Source organism: Plecotus auritus (genome assembly GCF_963455305.1).
Source record: "Plecotus auritus genome assembly, chromosome: 8".
NCBI classification, from domain to species: domain Eukaryota; kingdom Metazoa; phylum Chordata; class Mammalia; order Chiroptera; family Vespertilionidae; genus Plecotus; species Plecotus auritus.
This window is the reverse complement of record NC_137782.1, coordinates 119,245,079-119,265,441: the sequence shown is the minus strand read 5'-3', so window position 1 is coordinate 119,265,441 and position 20,363 is coordinate 119,245,079. Positions and strand designations below refer to the sequence as shown.

General features: G+C 44.5%; 1 protein-coding gene across 1 annotated transcript in view; it reads left to right on the top strand.

Moving 5' to 3' along the window:
- Positions 1–320: 320 nt before the first annotated feature.
- USP39 (ubiquitin specific peptidase 39) overlaps positions 321–20,363 on the top strand; it is a 35,666-nt gene continuing 15,623 nt past the window's right edge. The window contains exons 1-9 of the mRNA XM_080683945.1: positions 321–672; positions 3,438–3,507; positions 4,064–4,158; positions 5,556–5,692; positions 7,077–7,229; positions 8,415–8,640; positions 9,912–9,989; positions 14,796–14,863; positions 15,632–15,820. Of these exons, the coding sequence (XP_080540071.1) occupies positions 405–672; positions 3,438–3,507; positions 4,064–4,158; positions 5,556–5,692; positions 7,077–7,229; positions 8,415–8,640; positions 9,912–9,989; positions 14,796–14,863; positions 15,632–15,820 (1,284 nt within the window). The 5' untranslated portion in view covers positions 321–404. The remainder of the gene's footprint in view (positions 673–3,437; positions 3,508–4,063; positions 4,159–5,555; positions 5,693–7,076; positions 7,230–8,414; positions 8,641–9,911; positions 9,990–14,795; positions 14,864–15,631; positions 15,821–20,363) is intronic.

The following is a 20,363-nucleotide window of genomic DNA, read 5'->3' as shown; positions in this document are numbered from 1 at the left end:
CGAGGTACATGTCCCTGACTGTAATCGGACCCGGGACCCTAGGTCCGCGGCCGATGCTCTATCCACTGAACCAAATCTGTAGGGCCAATGTATCTTGAAGAAATCTGGGACTCAATGACGGCTTCTTTTTTACGAAATTCTACAGCCAGTAAAAAGTTCTAGTCCCTTTAAGCTGGAAATTTGGGGCAAGGTGGCAGTAGCCCCGCAGGTCGTTCTCAGCTGCGCACGCAGCCGCAAAGAGGCCGCTGGAGGCGCAGTACTTCCTAGTTTTCTGTGGCTTGATTTGTCCCCATCGGTGACTCGTAGAGAGCCTTGGGCTGGATACAGCACTGCTCCTGATTGGCTGCCTCCCGCGCGCTCTGAGTCCGTGGCCCCCGCGTTGGGCGACTTTGCCGGTAGTGGCGATGTCAGGCCGGTCCAAGCGGGAGTCTCGTGGTTCCACCCGCGTGAAGCGTGAATCCGAGTCACGGGCCAGCTCGGGTCGCGTCAAGCGGGAGCGAGATCGGGAGCGGGAGCCCGAGGCGCCGATCGCCCGCGGCAGCCCGGTGCGCGTGAAGCGGGAGGTCGAGTCGGCGAGCGCGCGCGAGGCCCCGGCTCCCGTGGTGCCCGCCGTGCGGGTGAAGCGGGAGCGCGAGGCGGACGAAGACTCCGAGCCTGAGCGGGAGGTGCGAGGTGCGCGGGGCCGGGCCGGGCTCGGGCTGCACTCCCGCGTTCTCCTTTTCCCTTTCCAGCCTTTCCTCCCCGGGGACTGGGGTGGGGGGGATCACACTTCACCGGTGTCCGCGACACGACTCTCGGCTGCGTCTTAAGAAGGATAGTCGTCTGAATGATAACCACAATTATATAATTTCTAAGCAACAGCAATAACAGTAGCAGCTTTACTTTATCGAGTGCCTAACACGGGCTAGATATTGTGTTAATTATTTTACAGGAGTCACCTTCAATGTTTACAAAACATCTGAGAATCGAGTCTTGCTGTAATTTCTGGAATTAGACTATTCAGAGTTGAAAGCCTGGACGCTGGGCACCCGCACCTGTTATCCCGGCTGTAGCAGACAGGAGATCTGGATTCTAATCCTGACTCTGAGTCACTGTGGTTTGGGAAAGCGGGGTTCGCGTTTTTGCTCTGGTGAGAGAGAGAGACAGAGAGAGACAGAGAGAGAGAGAGAGAGAGAGAGAGAGAGAGAGAGAGAGAGAGAGAGAGAAAGAAACAGTGATGTGAGGGAGAAACATCGATCAGTCAAACCTGCAACCTAGCTATGTGCCCTGACAGGGAATGGAGCCCGCAACCTTTTGGTGTCCGGGAGGAAACCCCTACCAGCTGAGCCACCCGGCCAGGGCTGATGTACACTCATTAAAAAAAAAAAAAAATTAAAAAAAAAATATATATATATATACACACACACACATATACATATATGTATTATTAATTTTTTACAGAGAGGAAGGGAGAGGGATAGAGAGTTAGAAACATTGATGAGAGAGGAACATCGACCAGCTGCTTCCTGCACACTCCCTACTGGGGATGTGCCCACAACCAAGGTACATGCCCTTGACCGGAATCGAACCTGGGACCCTTCAGTCCGCAGGCCAACGCTCTATCCACTGAGCCACACTGGTTAGGGCATGCTGTACACTCTTAAATCTACTTTGTATCTAGAATTGTGGTCCCACCGGTGGGGCTCAGTGGTTGAGCATCAACCCATGAACCAGGAGGTCATGGTTGGATTCTCCGTCAGGGCACATGCCCGGGTTTTGGGCTCGATCACCAGTGTGGGGTGTGCAGGAGGCAGCCATCAATGATTCTCTCTCATTATTGATATTTCTATCTCCCCCTCTAGAGTCAGTAAACAGAATATTTAAAAAATTGTGAAGAGTCTAAGATCTTACCCTGTTTGCAAGCTACCAAGTTAGCCTGTGGCAGTTTCACGGATGCTGAAGGAAGACATGGAACTGTTGGACCTCAGACAATGTATTCCATTGGTAACAGTAGGCAGAATGTAGCATTGGTGTCATTTCCCCGGTCACTTCTCACAGCGCGACATGAAGGGAACCCAGTGGGCCTGTGGGTGGCCCCGCAGCAGAGGAGCTCCGAGTCCAGAAACCCTGAGTCTTTGATGAGGGGCTGTGAGATTGCCACCCCCTCCTCTGTCCTCCAAGGTTGTTCGCTATACAGACGTCTTTGACAAGGTAGTCTGGAGCTGTTCGTGCCTCTGGTCACAATATGTGCAGAAATACGAGGCGACCCACAACACTGTTCAGCTTAAGAAGTGGGACATAACCAGAATCGTAGGCGCTCCCCTAGGCCCCTTCCCAGCTGTGTCTGCCTTCTTTGCTTAAGTATTCACTTCTGAGTATTTTCGGGTCACTTCTGCTTTTACTAGTTATACTTTTACCTCATATATGTATCCCTAAGTAGTACTGTGTTTTATTTGTATTTGATATAAATGGAATCACACTGTATGTAGTCTCCTTATTTGCCTTTTTTTTTTTTTTTTTGCCAGCTATCCAGATAGATATTCATGGCTACATAGTGTTCCAGTAATGATGTACCAAAATATATTTCCCCATTTTATTTGTGGTGGATATTTTGGTTGTTTCCAGTTTGGGCTCTTTCAAACATTGCTGCTATAAATATTTTTTAGTAAAGTACTCCTGGTACGTGTGTACAGAAGTTTCTCTATGGTATATAAATAGAAGAGAGATTGCTGGGTCAAAGGGTCTGCATATTTTCAGCTTTGATCTTGCTGTACTATTTTCTAATAGGTTGTAACAGTTCTCACTCCCAGCAATATGTGAGCATGCTCATTGCTTCACATATTCGCCAACATTTGGAATTTTCTGATTTTATTTTTTTCCTCTGGTAGGTGTGAAATGGGGTATCATGTGCAAAGATATTTACATTTTCTTGATTATTGATGAGGTTGTATATCTTTTCATATGTTTATGGTCTGTATTTCTTATTTTCTGTTGGGTCATCTGTTTTTTTATTGCTTCACGAGATTAAAAAAAATGTTTTGTTTTTATTTCAGAGAGAGGAAGGGAGAAGGAGAGAGAGATAGAAACATCAACGATGAGAATCATTGATCGGCTGCCTCCTGCACACCCCCTACTGGGGATGGGGCCTGCAACCGGGCATGTGCCCTGGCTGGGAATCAAACTCTGACCCCCTGGTTCATGGGTCAACACTCAACCGCTGAGCCACACTGGCTGGTCCAGATTTCTTTATGTAATCTGCAAACAAATTATTTGTTGGTTATATCTGTTTCAAATATATTCTCTCAGTTTGTGGCTTATTCCAATAGTGGGCTTTTTTGTGTGTTGCCAAGCCACATGTATAGGAGCTCACACTGATTAGCTTTTCCCATTTGTTTCTTTGTTTTCCTGGCATTTGACAGGTTTCCAATTCTCACAACCTATGATGATTTTCCTTTCAGCAAAGAATGGCCGAGTGGATTCTGAGGACCGGAGGAGCCGCCACTGCCCATACCTGGATACCATTAACAGGTTAGTAGGACAGCAATGCCCCATGAACAGGTTAGTAGGACAGCAATGCCCCATGAACAGGTTAGTAGGACAGCAATGCCCCATGAACAGGTTAGTAGGACAGCAATGCCAAGAGCAGCAATAGAAAAATGCAGTCTATACAAGAAGTTCTTTGGAATGCACGTTGACCAACACATTAAAAAATTTTATTCCTTTTAAAGCTTTCTGCCCAGAAAATTGTGCTTCTTGCCATGTTTACTAATGTTTGCTCTTCAATGTAAAGTGTCAGAGGGCATTTTGTTTTAGGGTGGGCATAGGCTTTTAGCTCATTTTGAATTTGTGTGATGAGATAATGGGATCCCCAGTGTCAGTGACAGTAGCAAATTTAAATATTTATTGAGCACCACTGTGTGCTGGGTACTACTCTAGGTGCCCATGGTTTATATGTGGCTATTGGACCATCCTCTGCAGGGCGCTGGGTGAGATTGTGGAACACAGAGCCAGTGCTGCTTCACTTGGGTGCTGTCCTAGACCTCCATCCCTGTTAATTGCTTGTGTTTTGTTTTGGTTCTCTTAGGAGTGTGCTGGACTTTGACTTTGAGAAACTGTGTTCCATCTCCCTCTCGCATATCAATGCATATGCCTGTCTGGTGTGTGGCAAGTACTTTCAGGGTAAATAAATGTTTGTATTATAAACTTACTAAGTTTACAGCTCTAGCTGCAGGTCTGCTCCAGAGAGATTTTTCTTAAAGAAACTAAGCTGCTGTTAGGTCTCATAATCCTTATCTTTGTTCCCAGGAAATTGGAATACTCAGAAAATCAATAGAAGGTTCTCTGACTGGTTAGAACCCAAATCCACATGAAAGGGAAAGAGCTAGTCACGTGAAAGACTATGTAGGAGATTTCAGAGTCTCTGGATTTTTGAATCTCTGTTGTTTTCTATACTTATCTTTTTCTGAGAATCCTTTGGCTCTAAGGGCTTTTTCATTCTGTTCTTTTCTGGAAATTTATTATTTCAATTCATTCAGAACAAACAAATGCTATGTACATAGTTAGTGGATGATGCAAAAGAAATATAAATAACATTCCTTGCTCTTATAAGGATCTTATAGTCAAGGCTAACACACAGAACAATTAGCAAACTCTATAAGACTGTAAAGATTACTGCTAAACTGTGTGGCACTGAGTATAAATAAGAATAACAGGAGTTGAAGTATACAAAGATCATTATTAGCTGGAGTATTTGTGTTGAGTTCATGAAGGAGGTGGAGGTGGGACTTGAACTGGTAGGACCTAAAGGTTTGAATGAGGTGAGGGAGAGATATTCTAGAAAGGAGTGCCAACAACAAAGAAAGATACTTTAGGTGCAGGATTGTCCTGACTATGGGCAAATGGCAAGTCAGGACTGAGTGATGATGGACTGTCTCAGGATATGTATATGTGCATATCTATGTATGTACATGCATATATTATATATCAATATATACATAGATATTCCTAACTCAAAAAAATTTTTATTTCCTAATTTTAAAAAGTACGAAATTAACTCTTACACATGCACACACATGTGTGTATATATATATATTTAAATATATATTTATTGATTTCAGAGAGAAAGGGAGAGAAATAGAGATAGAAACATCAATGATGAGAGAGAATCATTGATTGGCTGCCTCCTGCATGCTCCCAACTGGGGATTGAGCCTGCAACCTGGGCATGTGCCTTTGACCGGAATCGAACTGGGACCCTTCAGTCTGCAGTCCGAAGCTCTATCCACTGAGCCAAACTGGCTAGGGCAACACATGTACATTTCATATTCATACATATGAAATTAGTTTCCCCATCCAATGTCTTCTGCCATCTAGGGAATAAAGTAACTGCTGTGCTATTCTTGCTAACTTTTGTGATGAGAGAAGTTCATGTGGGAGATTCATTTCATGGATGGCATAGTACTTTGTTTTGCTAATATTAACATGTTCCAGTACAAAACAATGAAAGGAAAATCAAACTTGATCTGTGCCTTTCTGGAATATGCCCTTTTCTCTACAGCCTTTCATCCTTCCTTACAGGCCGGGGTTTGAAGTCTCACGCCTACATTCACAGTGTCCAGTTTAGCCACCATGTCTTCCTCAACCTCCACACCCTCAAGTTTTACTGCCTTCCAGACAACTATGAGATCATCGATTCCTCCCTGGAGGATATCACGGTGTGTGTCCAGAGGGCTGCTTTGGAACCAGTTCTCCTGAGAGCCATCCCAGGGATCCTGGGATCTGCACTCCCTCCCACCCCCCTAAACCCCCCTCCAGGGAAGAGTCTCAGCCCCTTGGTCTTGAAGAAGTTTCTTTCCCTTTGCGGGGAGGGAACCAGGGAAACCAAGTAAGGAGGTCAGGATCCATAATTATGGCCTATGGGCTACAGTCTCGCCATCATTCTGCTTTTACTGTTGAGGGTTGGGACTGAAAAAATATGGCTACTTACTAATTGGGGTGAAAGCGTTTTTATGAAATAAGTTATCTTTCCACACTTGGAGTGAGGATGTGAATTGGGCCTGGCATAGGACAGTGCATACCAAGCTGCATTCTGTCCTAGCTGCTTTGATGTGGTGTGGCCAGAGTGGCCAACCTGTCCCATCTCTGGGCTCCTGTTTGTGACCTGTGCCAAGAGTCACTGTAGTTAAGCAGAAAGTGTGGGAAGTCCTCTTGGGCTTTGTTTAATGTTGGAACTTTTTTTTTTTTAACATATTATATTGATTTTTTACAGAGAGGAAGGGAGAGGGATAGAGAGTTAGAAACATCGATGAGAGAGAAACATCGATCAGCTGCCTCCTGCACACCCCCTACTGGGGATGTGCCCGCAACCAAGGTACATGCCCTTGACCGGAATCGAACCTGGGACCCTTCAGTCCACAGGCCGACACTCTATCCACTGAGCCAAACCGGTTAGGGCTAATGTTGGAACTTTCGATTATTTTTTTTTTTTTTAAGGAAAACTGGGTGTTCAGAGTGTTTGAAATACTGCTAATGCTACTTTTAGCCTATATTTGAAGTTAAAATAGTATGGACAGGATTTACAGAGGGAGAAACTGAAGTAAATTCAAGGTTTCAAAGGGAGTTAGTGGTGACCACTGTCCATCCTGTGACATGGCACATGTAGCTCTAGGACTGGGAAGGATCTGCTCCTGCCCCTCCAGCCCCAGGAGTTATGAGGTCTCGGTCTCGCACGCTGGGATGGAGGTGCTCCTGCTCTGCTCTGGGTCCATGTGCTGGCCCTGACCCTACAGAGACCCGAGTGTCCTGCAGCTTCTGATAGTGATTGGTCATGGGGTTGGCTGGACCTGTGTTGGAGGATAAACCGGAGATTCAGTAATTTTGGGTTAAACATAAGAGATCCCCTTCTAGATTAGTAATGTGGAGAGGGCCTACTCCATGTTACCTCAGTCTTTTACCTATTGTTGGGAGCTCTTTGGATGTGTGATGAGACGTTCATGACCAAAGGGTTTTTTGTTTTTGGCAGAAATTGCTGTTCGAAATATATCTTGTGAACTCTGTAGGGAGCTCTAAAACAACTTACAATTTTCTTTTGCTTTGCAGTATGTGTTGAAGCCCACTTTCACAAAGCAGCAGATTGCAAACTTGGACAAGCAAGCCAAATTGTCCCGGGCATATGATGGTACCACTTACCTGCCGGGTATTGTGGGCCTGAATAACATAAAGGCCAACGACTATGCCAACGCTGTCCTTCAGGTAGGATCAAGAAGGGTATAGTGAAGGAGAGGCGTGGCGAGGTCAGCCAAGAAATGACTACCTGTGACAGAGTGCAGTCACATGGTCCCCAGACCCTGAGTCTTACTGAGGACTCTACTTGAATATTTGCTCTCAAATGAGGAGGCCTTTCCTGGCCTCTGGAGTGGCCAGGGAATGAGAGATAGGATTTGTGTGTGGCCTGGCAATACAGATCAGGGGCAATACCCAGTAGGAAACACATGCTAGGTGATGCATTTTTTAAAATACATTTTTATTAATTTTTAGAAAGAGAGGAAGGTGGGGGGAGAGAGACAGACAGACAGAGACAGACATCAATATGAGAGTGAAACATCGATTGGCTGCCTCCTTGCCTCCTGCATGCCTTCTATCTGGGATTGAGCCCACAACCTGGGGATGCGCCCTGTAGGGGAATTAAACTGGCAACCTTTCATTGCATGGGATAATGCCCAACCAGTGGAGCCACACTGGGCCGGGCTGTAATAATTCTTTCTTTTTTTTAAGAGATTGGGGAAGGTGGGGAGGGGGAGAGAGAGATCGGCTGCCTCCTGTACTGCCTGCCTCCTGTACATGCCCTGACCAGGGATCGAACTCCCAACCCATGTACGTGCCCTTGACTAGGAATCAAACCTGATCAAACCTGTGACCCTTCAGTGCATGGGCCGATGCTCTAGCCATGGAGCCACACTGGCCAGGGCTTGAATACCTTTTTTTAAAAAACTCATATATTCATGTCAGCAGAGTGTCTGCAGAATTGGACTTCGTGTGAAACTCAGTATGAAAGCTGTTGCTGTAATATGAACTCTGAATGTGAGCATTTACTTCTGACTTTTTTTTTAAAAATATTTTTATTGATTTCAGAGAGGAAGGGAGAGAGAGAGATAGAAACATCAATGATGAGAGGTAATCATTGATTATCTGCCTCCTGCATGCCCTATACTGGGATGGAGCCCCAACCTGGACATGTGCCCTTGACTGGAATCGAACCTGGGACCCTTCAGTCCACAGGCCAGTGCTCTATCCATCGAACAAAACTGGCTAGGGCTACTTCTGACTCTTTAAGGCTGTTGCAGGCACAGCTCTATTAGAAGAACTTTAGTTGGAAGAGCTTGGCTCCCAGGGGCCTTGCAAAGGGGCTTTGGATTAATCAGGATGTTTGACTTCCAGGCGCTGTCTAATGTTCCTCCCCTTCGGAACTACTTTCTGGAAGAAGACAATTATAAGAACATCAAGCGTCCTCCAGGGGATATCATGTTCTTGTTGGTCCAGCGTTTTGGAGAGCTGATGAGAAAGCTCTGGAACCCTCGAAATTTCAAGGCACATGTCTCTCCCCATGAGATGCTTCAGGCTGTTGTCCTTTGCAGCAAGAAGACTTTCCAGATCACCAAGCAAGGTAAGGAGCAACTCATTTACATTTTTTGATTTTAGGGCAACAAATCTTATTTGATGAATAAACTTCCACTTTGCATTGAATCTTATAGTAGCTAGAGTGAGTGTCCAATGGATAGTGTGGTTAGGTTCTGCACTCGTATTTCATCAGCCTTCTTTGGTCAGATTCCCAAGAGGTCTCAGGTGGCTAGAAAACCTTTCTAATTGGTAAATTAACATGTATGGCTTGGGTGAAGACCAGGAAGCTGGGAAAAGACACCGACCCTTATTAAGCACCTGCCACCTTTGTTACTCATTTTGTCATGTTGCGGAATAGACTATTCTGATGAACTATTTTGACTGTTTTCATCCCTCCAGTTAGTTATTGCCACGTGAGTAAAGTGGACACTTTGTAGCTCTTAGTACCTGGACCTCATGTCGTGTCCTCTAGCATCCATGTCAGCTTATATACCTTTCATTCATGGTGCTAGTAGGTTTTAGAGCTGCCGGGATAAGAAATAATTTTTCTCTTCCAGGAACTCCTATCATAGTGGGGAAGATAGTTATGTAAAAAGGTGATTATAGGGTGTTAAGTGCTCGGATAGAGGAAGTAAAGTATGCTCTGGGAGGGAGTGTGGAACAAGGACTCCATTGGAACATGTGGGAGGAGGGTTGGGCATCAGAGTGAGGAAGAGACACCTGAGTTTTAGGTAGAGGGGGAGACAGGTCAGGGACATTCCAGGAAGAGAGGATACTGCGGACAGATGCATGGGGGTGCCTGGCCCAGACAGAAGACTGCAATTAGCTGGACTCTTGTATTTCAAGGGAGAATGATGAGAGTTGGGTGGAGTTTGGGAGGGAGGGACCAGATTGTGATTGTCCAGTTTATATGCCTCTATAAGAAGCTTGGTTTATATTCTGACAATAATGGGGAGTCAGTGAAGGCTTTTAAGCAAAGATATGACATCAGATACATGTTTAAAAAGATTATTCTGGCTGAGGAGTGACTTAGAGGAGAAGTTCAATAATAGCTTTTAATGAGATACAGGTTTGGAGCAGAGATGATAATCGAAGGTCCTGGTTGGATCAGAGAGCCTCTGGAGAGAGTAAAGATCAGAAGACTAAGAATTTGATCTTGAGCATTTAATGGCCAGTTAGAGGAGGGTGCCCAGGGAATGGGATGGCGTAGCCCAGGAGGAAGGAGGGAACCAGGAGCATGGGGTCAGGCCAACCAGTGCGTGGTTTAGGTTATCACACTGCCTCCCAGCTTCACCGTGTCCCTCCCTTCTTTTCCAGGGGATGGAGTAGACTTTTTGTCCTGGTTTCTGAATGCTCTGCACTCAGCTCTCGGGGGCACAAAGAAGAAAAAGAAAAGTAAGTCATGTCACTTGTAAAAGGGAGCTCTGTTTTGTTTGCTTCCTTTTATTTATTATTATTATTTTTAAAATATATTTTTATTGATTTCAGAGAGGAAGAGGGAGAGGGAGATAGAAACATCAATGATGAGAGAGAATCATTGATGGGCTGCCTCCTGCACGTTCCCCACTGGGGATTGAGCCCACAACCCAGAGATGTGCCCTTGACTGGAATTGAACCCAGGACCCTTCAGTCCGCAGGCTGACACTCTATCCACTGAGCCAAACCAGCTAGGGCTGTTTGCTTCCTTTTAAGAACACTTTGCAACTTCCCATCCGTTTCTAATGAACCGTTTAATCTTTTTGTGTTGGGGTGGTATCTATGAACACATGAATTTTGTTCTTGAATAGGCTCCTCTCTATGTTTTTATTAGAATATGATTATAGCCACTAGAATTTTTAATATGTGGAAATGGATGTAATTGTGCTCTAGAAATCCTGGCCCTGCGGGGCTGGGCAGTGTTGTAGACTACTAAAGTTAATGTGAGAAGGACTCCGGAGGTGGAATGCCTGGCTTGTAAGTTGACTGGTAATGCAGACTGGATGTTATTCCTTGCCTGAGCCTGTACTTGGAGAAAGGAGGCTGGCCTCCATACAGACTCTCAGACCTGTGCTCCTTCACATCCATGTTGGCTTTGCAATGTTAGACATTTTTTATGAATGCCAATCAGCTCAGAGATTGCTGAGTTAATTAGCTCAGAGTGCTGAGTGATTTTGGAGTCCTAATGCAGTTTTCTTCCTGTCTTCTTTCTGTGCTCTGGTGGTGCTGATGTTTCTTTTTTTTTTTTTTTTAATATATTTTATTGATATTTCACAGAGAGGAAGGGAGAGGGATAGAGAGCTAGAAACATCGATGAGAGAGAAACATCAATCAGCTGCCTCCTGCACACCTCCCACTGAGGATGTGCCCGCAACCAAGGTACATGCCCTTGACCGGAATTGAACCCGGGACCTTTCAGTCTGCAGGCCGATGCTCTATCCACTGAGCCAAACCGGTTTCGGCGCTGATGTTTCTTTCTTTTTTTTTTTTTTTTAATAAATCTTTATTCAGATTATTACAATTATTTCTCCTTTTTCCCCCCATAGCTCCCCTCCACCCCTTTCCCACCCCACCTTCTGCCCTTACCTCCCCCCCCACTGTCCTCATCCATAGGTGTATGATTTTTGTCCATTCTCTTCATGAACCCCCCATACCCCTTTCCCCCTGAGAATTATCAGTCCACTCCCTTTCTATGCCCCTGATTCTATTATATTCACCAGATTATTCTGCTCCTCAGGTTTTTAATTCACTTGATTTTTAGGTTCGCTTGTTGATAGATATGTATTTGTTGTTCATAATTTTTCTTTTTACTTTTTTCTTCTTCCTCTTCTTTAAGAATACCTTTCAGCATTTCATATAATACTGGTTTGGTGGTGATGAACTCCTTTAGCTTTTTCTTATCTGTGAAGCTCTTTATCTGCCCTTCAATTCTGAATGATAGCTTTGCTGGGTAGAGTAATCTTGGTTGTAGGTTCTTGCTATTCATCACTTTGAATATTTCTTGCCACTCCCGTCTGGCCTGCATAGTTTCTGTTGAGAAGTCAGCTGACAGTCGTATGGGTGCTCCCTTGTAGGTAATTAACTGTTTTTCTCTTGCTGCTTTTAATATTCTCTCTTTGTCTTTTGCTCTTGGCATTTTAATTATGATGTGTCTTGGTGTGGTCCTCTTTGGATTCCTTTTGTTTGGGGTTCTGTGGGCTTCCTGGACTTGTAAGTCTATTTCTTTCACCAGGTGGGGGAAGTTTTCAGTCATTATTTCTTCCAATAGGTTTTCAGTATCTTGCTCTCTCTCTTCTTCTGGCACCCCCATAATTCTGATGTTGGTACGCTTGAAGTTGTCCCAGAGTCTTCTTACATTATCTTCAACTTTTTGGATTTTTTTTTTTTGCTTTTTGCTTTTTCGGTTGAGTGTTTTTTGCTTCTTTGTATTTCACTTCTTTGACTTGATTCTTGTGTTCCTCTATTCTGTTTCTGGGTCTCTGTATAATATTTTTTATTTCAGTCAGTGTATGTTTAATTTCTAGTTGGTCCTTTTTCATATCTTCGAGGGTCTCATTATATTTATCGGCCTTTTCTAGGATATTCTTAAAAAGTCTTATAACGGTGGTTTTGAATTCTATATCCAGTCGTTTGTTTTCCTCCATTTCTTTCGTTTGTGATCTGATTCTTTGACCCCGCATTTTCACTGATTCCCTGAGTTGGTAAGGTAGATATTTGTGCTAGGTTTCCAATATGGCCCAGTGGGTCTGCTTCCCCAGTTAACCTGAGGTGGACACTCTTGGTGCACCTCTTTGTGGACTGTGTGTACAGCCTTGTTGTAATTAAGTCTTTATTGTTGTTGGTATCACTGGGAAGAATTGACCTCCGGGTCAGTTGGCTGTAAGGATCAGCTGTGTCTATGCTGGGAGAAGCCCGGTGCTGGAGACAGCCCTATAGGATTAGACTTGCCAAACTGCAATAGCCTCTGTGCTCAGCTTGGATGGGGTGGAGCCTCAGTCTTGGCTTCCTGTCAGCCCCGCCCCTGCGCGCACGTGTGCTTTCAGTCCTCCGCCTTCCCCAGCTCGAGTCTCCGCCTGAGAGTCCAGACTCCCCCCACAAGAGCGTGGGTCCCCAGGGGCTCGCCTGGGACCGGGGTTCACTGCAGTCAGAACTGGGGCACAGTGCCGTCAGGAGCCTCTGACTCCCCTCCACCAGGGAAAGCCCGCGGCAACCTCCGCAGCCCTTGTGCGCACCGGCGCGGGCGTGCTTTCAGTCCTCCGCCTTCCCCGGCTCCCGAGTCTCCGCCCGAGAGTCCAGACTCCCCCCACAAGAGCGTGGGTCCCCAGGGGCTCGCCTGGAACTGGGGTTCACTGCAGTCAGAACTGGGGCTCAGTGCAGTCAGAATCCTCTGACTCCTCTCCACTAGGGAAAGCCTGTGGCAACCCCCGCAGCCTTTGTGCGCACCGGCGCGTGCGTGCGTGCGCACTTTCAGTCCTCCGCCTTCCCCGGCTCCCGAGTCTCCGCCCAAGAGTCCAGACTCCCCCCACAAGAGCGTGGGTCCCCAGGGGCTCGCCTGGGACCGGGGTTCACTGCAGTCAGAACTGGGGCTCAGTGCAGTCAGGATCCTCTGACTCCCTTCCACTAGGGAAAGCCTATGGCAACCTCTGCAGCCTTTGTGCGCACTGGCCCACGTGCGCCTTCAGACTTCTGCCTTTCCCAGCTCGAGTCTCCGCCCGAGAGTCCAGACTCCCCCCGTAAGAGCGTGGGTCCCCAGGGGTTCGCCCGGAACTGGGGTTCAGTGCAGTCAGAACTGGGGTTCAGTGCGGTCGGAGGCTTCCTTCCCCCTTCTGCCAGAGGAAGTCAGCCAGGCTCTCAGCCGCCCTTCCTCTCTGCGCGCACAAAGCCCCTTTGCCGTACCTCCAATTCTCTGTGAGCTTTTCTCCTTCCTTCTAGTTGTAGAATTTTCACTCAGCCTGCTTTCCTGTGGTTCTGGATGGTGTCCGTTCTGTCTTTTAGTTGTAGTTTTGAAATTGTTGTGCGAGGCAGCAGTTTAGGTGTTTACCTATGCCGCCATCTTGGTTTCTCCCTCGGCGCTGATGTTTCTTGATGTGGGATTGTGGCCTGGTGTTCTATCTACTAGATGGCCCTGCACCTCTACCAAGTGTCCTTAGCCTGTGCACACCATCTGAGTTGTCTGACTTGTGTCCTTGAGGATTGTAGAACCATGTTGTGCTTTCTGTCTCATTTTTTTGGTTCTGTTTTCAATTTTTTTATTTTTGTTAATCCTCACTTTTTCTCCATCGACCTTTTTAGAGAGAATGGAAGGGAGGGGGAGAGACAACGAGAGATACACATCGATTGGTTGCCTCCTGCACATGCCCCAATTCAGGGCTAGGGATGAGCCTGCAACTGAGGTACGTACCCTTGACTGAACTTGAACCTGAGATCCTTCAGTCCGCAGGCTGACACTCTAACCACAGAGCAAAACAGTCTGCTCCATTCTTTAGTTTGTCATTTTCCTTTAATGTCCAATGCATGGTAATCACTGTCTCCCTTTGCAGGCAGCATGTGGTCATGGGAAGTTCTTTGGATGTGCAGTTGACCCTTGAGCAACATGGGGTTAGGGTACCACTCCCTGTGCAGTAGAAAATCTGCATACTGCTATAACACTGACTCCCAAAAAAGTTAACTAGTAATTGCCTGCTGTTGACTGGAAGCATTACCAATGACATAAATAGTCAACACATGTTATGTATGTTATAAGTATTATATTCTGTATTCTTACAATAAAGTAAGCTAGAGAAAAGAAAGCGTTATTTAGAAAATCAGAAGGAAAAGACATTTGTAGTATTGTACGTACTTATTGAAAAACATTTGCCCATTTATTGAAAAACAAGGGTCAGCTGTATCTTGTTTTGCTTGTGAAATTTTTTGTGACTCGTAAATCTCCACACTCTGTAAATTATTCATTCATTTCAAATGCACTTAATTTTTCTCTTATGGGCCAGGCCCTATTCTAGAGGGTCAAAGGGCATTTTTGTGGAGATGACAGACATAAAATTATTTACACAAATAATTATAAAGGTACCATGTTGGCATACATTGCAAAGATACTTCTATGTTTAGTGACGGCTTTAGATCTTATGCTTGGAAGGTGTTCTAAATCAGAAATTTAGACGTTAGGACTGTATTTTGGAAATGTTTTCCAACCTGACAGAATTTGCATTTTGATTTCTGTTTGTACAGCTATTGTGACTGATGTTTTCCAGGGGACCATGAGGATCTTCACTAAAAAGCTTCCTCATCCTGATCTGGTGAGTGGGTTGAATCTGAGTCTCAGACTGATTAGATTGCCTGAGGGGATATAGGATTGACAGAGATGCTCAGAGAACCAGTGTGGCCTCTTGCCCAGGAAGAGGTTCTACAATACACCTCCCAAGTGGTGGTTTGCCCATTAGTGAGCTTAAGTTTGGGAGTTAGTTGTTGGACAGGGCATGCTGGTTTAAGTGGTCTGGCCATTGGGTGGTGCTGGCATGTTTTTTTCAGAAGTTCAGGTAAGCTTTTTAGATCACTTAAAAGCTTTAAAAATAGGCTAGTATTTAAGTAAACTCTCTGAAGATGGAAGCCTATCCATTCTTGCATTCGTCTATTCAGATGGTGAAACTGCCCAGTCTGATGACTTCATCCTATATAATAAAAGGGTAATGTGCAAATCGATCGAATGGCGGAATGAGTAGTCGCTATGATGCACACTGACCCCCAGGGGGCAGATGCTCAATGTAGGAGCTGCCCCCTGGTGGTCAGGGCGCTCCCACAGGGGGAGCAGCGGTCTGCTTCCAGGGCAGCGGGCCTAAGGATTTCTGACTGACATCAGTCGGATATCCCCCAAGGGCTCCTGGACTGCGAAAGGGCTCAGGCTGGGCTGAGGGGACCCCCCCCACCAGTGCATGAATGTTGTGCACTGGGCCTCTAGTTTCAATATAAAAGAAGCATAATGTGAATGTAACAAAACCTTGTTCTATCTGTGGTGGTCTCTGAGCTGCTCACACTCCTTCTCTCTCCCCCTCTCCCCCCATTTTCAGCCAGCAGAAGAAAAAGAACAGCTGCTTCATAATGATGAGTACCAGGAGACGATGGTGGAGTCCACCTTTATGTACCTCACTCTGGACCTTCCCACCGCACCCCTCTACAAGGATGAGAAGGAGCAGCTTATCATCCCCCAGGTGCCGCTCTTCAACATCCTGGCCAAGTTCAACGGCATCACTGAGAAGGTAGCCCATTTGCACACCAGCCCTGCCCTTCCTCTCTTGACTTTTTAAAACAATGCTTTTTTTATTTTTAGATAGAGAGAGGGAGAGAAAGGTAGAAACATTGATTAGTTGCTTCCTGCACCCTCCCCACCCCCCACTGGGACTGAGCCAAAAACTGGGGCACATGCCCTGGCCAGGAATCAAACTGGGGACCTCTTGGTCCCTGGGATGATGCTCAACCACTGAACTACACCAACTGGGCTCTTGACTTTTTAATTTTCTTTTTATACTTGGAAATTACCACACATATGTAATGTAATCATTATAAAGTGTGTTGTCCTAGGTCAGTGGTTGGCAAACTGCGGCTCGTGAGCCGCGGTTTGCTGCTCTGTTGACTAATGAGTTTGCCGACCACTGCGTAAGGCATTACCCTTACCCAGAAGTTTTGACTTCAGGTTAAAGACATTAGTACATAACCCTGACCGGTTTGGCTCAGTGGATAGAGCGTCAGCCTGCGGACTGAAGGGTCCCAGGTTCGATTCCAGTCAAGGGCATGTACCTTGGTTGCGGGCACATCCCCAGTGGGAGGTGTGCAGGAGGCAGCTGATTGATGTTTCTCTCTCATCGATGTTTCTAACTCTCTATCCCTCTCCCTTCCTCTCTGTAAAAAATCAATAAAATACATATAAAAAAAATAAAGACATTAGTACATTATTATAATGTTTTTTAAGTGTTTATCCCTAAGGCAGTGGTCGGCAAACTCATTAGTCAACAGAGCAGCAAACCGCAGCTTGCGAGCCGCATGTGGCTTGCGAGCCACAGTTTGCCGACCACTGTCCTAGGTGAGCCTCCCAGACCCCGTGCTGTTTCTAGCTGATCACCCCCTAACTCTTAACTTGAATTATAGTACCCCCTCTTGTATTTATCAAATGTCCCTTTAAACCTTCTGCCACTGGTTAGTATGCAGGAAGGAGGGGTATGTAGGACAGTAGAAACTCAAAAAGGTAGGAAAAATTCCCATCTTTTAAAAAATATGACATCAGTATTAAAGTGGGGAAAAACAACTAAAATATAAACAAACAATTTATTCTTACTGTATCAAGTTAAAAGTTTCTTTTTATCTGCTGATTTGTTGCTTGGTATGATTTCAGTCTTCTTGAATTTATTAAGCTTGTTTTGTGGCCTAATATGATCTGTCCTGGAAAATGTTCCATGTGTACTTGAAAAAAAAAATCTTTGGGTGAAATATTCTATTAATGTCTATTAAGTTGAACTGGTCTAATGTTACTTACATTTAAGGCCCTTATTCCCATATTAATTTTCTATCTGGATGATCTATTAATTTTCTATCTGGATGATCTATTCATTGATGTGAGTTGGCTATTAAAATCCCCTGTTAGTGTATTACTGTGGATTTCTCCCTTTATGTTCATTAATAATTGCTTTCTATTTTTCTTAAATCTTTATTGTTCAGATTATTACAGTTGTTCCTCTTTATTCCTCCCATAGCTCCCCTCCACCCAGTTCCCACCCCACGCCCTTATTTCCCCCCTTACCCCGCCAACTGTCCTGATCCATAGGTGTATGATTTTTGTCCAGTCTCTTCCCGCACCCCCTATACCCCTTTCCCCCTGAGGATTGTCAGTCCACTCCCTTTCTATGCCCCTGATTCTATTATATTCACCAGATTATTCTGTTCATCAGATTTTTTTTATTCACTTGATTTTTAGATTCTCTTGTTGATAGATATGTATTTGTTGTTCATAATTTTTATCTTTACCTTTTCCTTCTTCTTCCTCTTCTTAAAGAATACCTTTCAGCATTTCATATAATACTGGTTTGGTGGTGATGAACTCCTTTAGCTTTTTCTTATCTGTGAAGCTCTTTATCTGACCTTCAATTCTGAATGATAGCTTTGCTGGGTACAGTAATATTGGTTGTAGGTTCTTGCTATTCATCACTTTGAATATTTCTTGCCACTCCCATCTGGCCTGCATAGTTTCTGTTAAGGTGCTCCCTTGTAGGTAACTAACTGTTTTTTTCTTGCTGCTTTTAATATCCTCTCTTTGTCTTTTGCTCTTGGCATTTTAATTATGATGTGTCTTGGTGTGGTCCTCTTTGGATTCCTTTTGTTTGGGGTTCTGTGTACTTCCTGGACTTGTAAGTCTATTTCTTTCACCAGGTGGGGGTAGTTTTCTGTCATTATTTCTTCAAATAGGTTTTCAGTATCTTGTTCTCTTTCTTCTTCTGGGTTAGGGCATCTTTAGCTTTTCTTGTAAAGCTGGTTTAATGGTGATAAATTCTTTTAGTTTTTGCTTGTCTGGGAAACTCTCTCTCCTTAATTTTAAATGATAACCTTGTTGGGTAAATTCTTTAGGTTGTAGGTTTCTTTCCTTTCAGAACTTTAAAGAAGTCTGCCACTTCTCTCTTTTCTCTCAAGTTGCTGCTGAGAAATTAGCTGATGGCCTTATGGGGTTTCCTTGTATATAATTCTTTTTTTTTTTTTTTAATATATTTTATTGATATTTTACAGAGAGGAAGGGAGAGGGATAGAGAGCTAGAAACATTGATGAGAGAGAAACATCGATCAGCTGCCTCCTGCACACCCCCCACTGGGATGTGCCCGCAACCAAGGTACATGCCCCTGACCAGAATTGAACCCAGGACCCTTCAGTCCACAGGCCGACGCTCTATCCACTGAGCCAAACCGGTTTCGGCTGTATATAATTCTTTGTTTTCCCCTTGCTTTCTTCAAGATTGTCTTTTTATCTTTAAGTTTTGCCATTTTATTTATTTTTATTTTTATTTTTTTTTTATTAAGGTATTATATGTGTACATATCTTACCATTGCCCCCCCCCACTCCCATACATGCCCTCACCCCCCAATGTTTTGCATCCGTTGATTACTTTTATATGCATGAATATAAGTTCTTCAGTTGATCTCTTATTTCCCCCACCTCTCCCTAACCTTACCGCTGTAATTTGACAGTCTGTTTGATGCTTTACTGCCTCTGTATCTATCTTTTTGTTCATCAGTTTATAATGTTTTTCATTATCCCCAAATGAGTGAGATTATGTGGTATTTTTCTTTCATTGACTGGCTTATTTCACTTAGTATAATGTTCTCTAATTCCATCCAGGTGCCTACAAATGGTAGTAATTTCTTCTTTTTTATGGCAGCATAGTATTCCATTGTGTAGATGTACCATAGTTTTCTGATCCAGTCATCTGCTGACGGGCACCTAGGCTGTTTCCAAATCTTAGCTATTGTAAATTGTGCTGCTATGAACATAGGGGTGCATATATCCTTTCTGATTGGTGTTTCTAGTTTCCTAGGATATATTCCTAGGAGTGGGATTACTGGGTCAAATGGGAGTTCCATTTTCAGTTTTTTGAGGAAACTCCATACTGTTCTCCACAGTGGCTGCACCAGTCTGCATTCCCACCAGCAGTGCACGAGGGTTCCTTTTTCTCCGCATCCTCGCCAACACTTGTTGTTTGTTGATTTGTTGATGATAGCCATTCTGACAGGTGTGAGATGGTATCGCATTGTCGTTTTGATTTGCATCTCTCGGATAATTAGTGACTTTGAGCATGTTTTCATGTGTCTCTTGGTGTTCCCTTCTGTCTTCTTTCGAAAAGATTCTATTTAGGTCCGTTGCCCATTTTTTTTATTGGATCATTTATCTTCGTTTTATTAAGTTGTATAAGCTGCCTGTAGATGTTGGAGATTAAACCTTTATCAGTGACAACATTTGCAAATATGTTCTCCCATACAGTGGGGTTTCTTGTTGTTTTGTTGATGGTTTCTTTTGCTGTGCAAAAGCTTTTTATTTTGATGTAGTCCCATTTGTTTATTTTCTCTTTGGCTTCCATTGCCCTAGGGGCAGTATCAGTGAAAAAGTTCTTTTGGCATATGTCTGAGATTTTGCTGCCTGTGGATTCCTCTAGTATTTTTATGGTTTCCCGTCTTATATTTAAGTCCTGTATCCATTTTTTTTTAAAATATATTTTATTGATATTTTATAGAGAGGAAGGGATAGGGATAGAGAGCTAGAAACATCGATGAGAGAGAAACATCGATTAGCTGCCTCCTGCACACCTCCCACTGGGGATGTGCCCGCAACCAAGGTACATGCCCTTGACCGGAATCGAACCCGGGACCCTCCAGTCCACAGGCTGACGCTCTATCCACTGAGCCAAACCGGTTTCGGCACCAGTATCCATTTTGAGTTTATTTTTGTGTATGGTGTAAGTTGGTGATCTAGTTTCATTTTTTTGCATGTATCTGTCCAATTTTCCCAACACTGTTTATTGAAGAGACTGTCTTGACTCCATTGTATGCTCATGCCTCCTTTGTCAAATATTAATTGCGCATATTGGTTTGGGTCGATATCTGTATTCTGTATTCTATTCCATTGATCTATATGTCTGTTCTTGTGCCAGTACCAGGCTGTTTTGAGGACAGTGGCTTTGTAATACAGCTTGAAATCTGGTATTGAGATCCCTCCTACTTTATTCCTCTTTCTCAGGATTGCTGCGGCTATTCGGGGTCTTTTTTTAT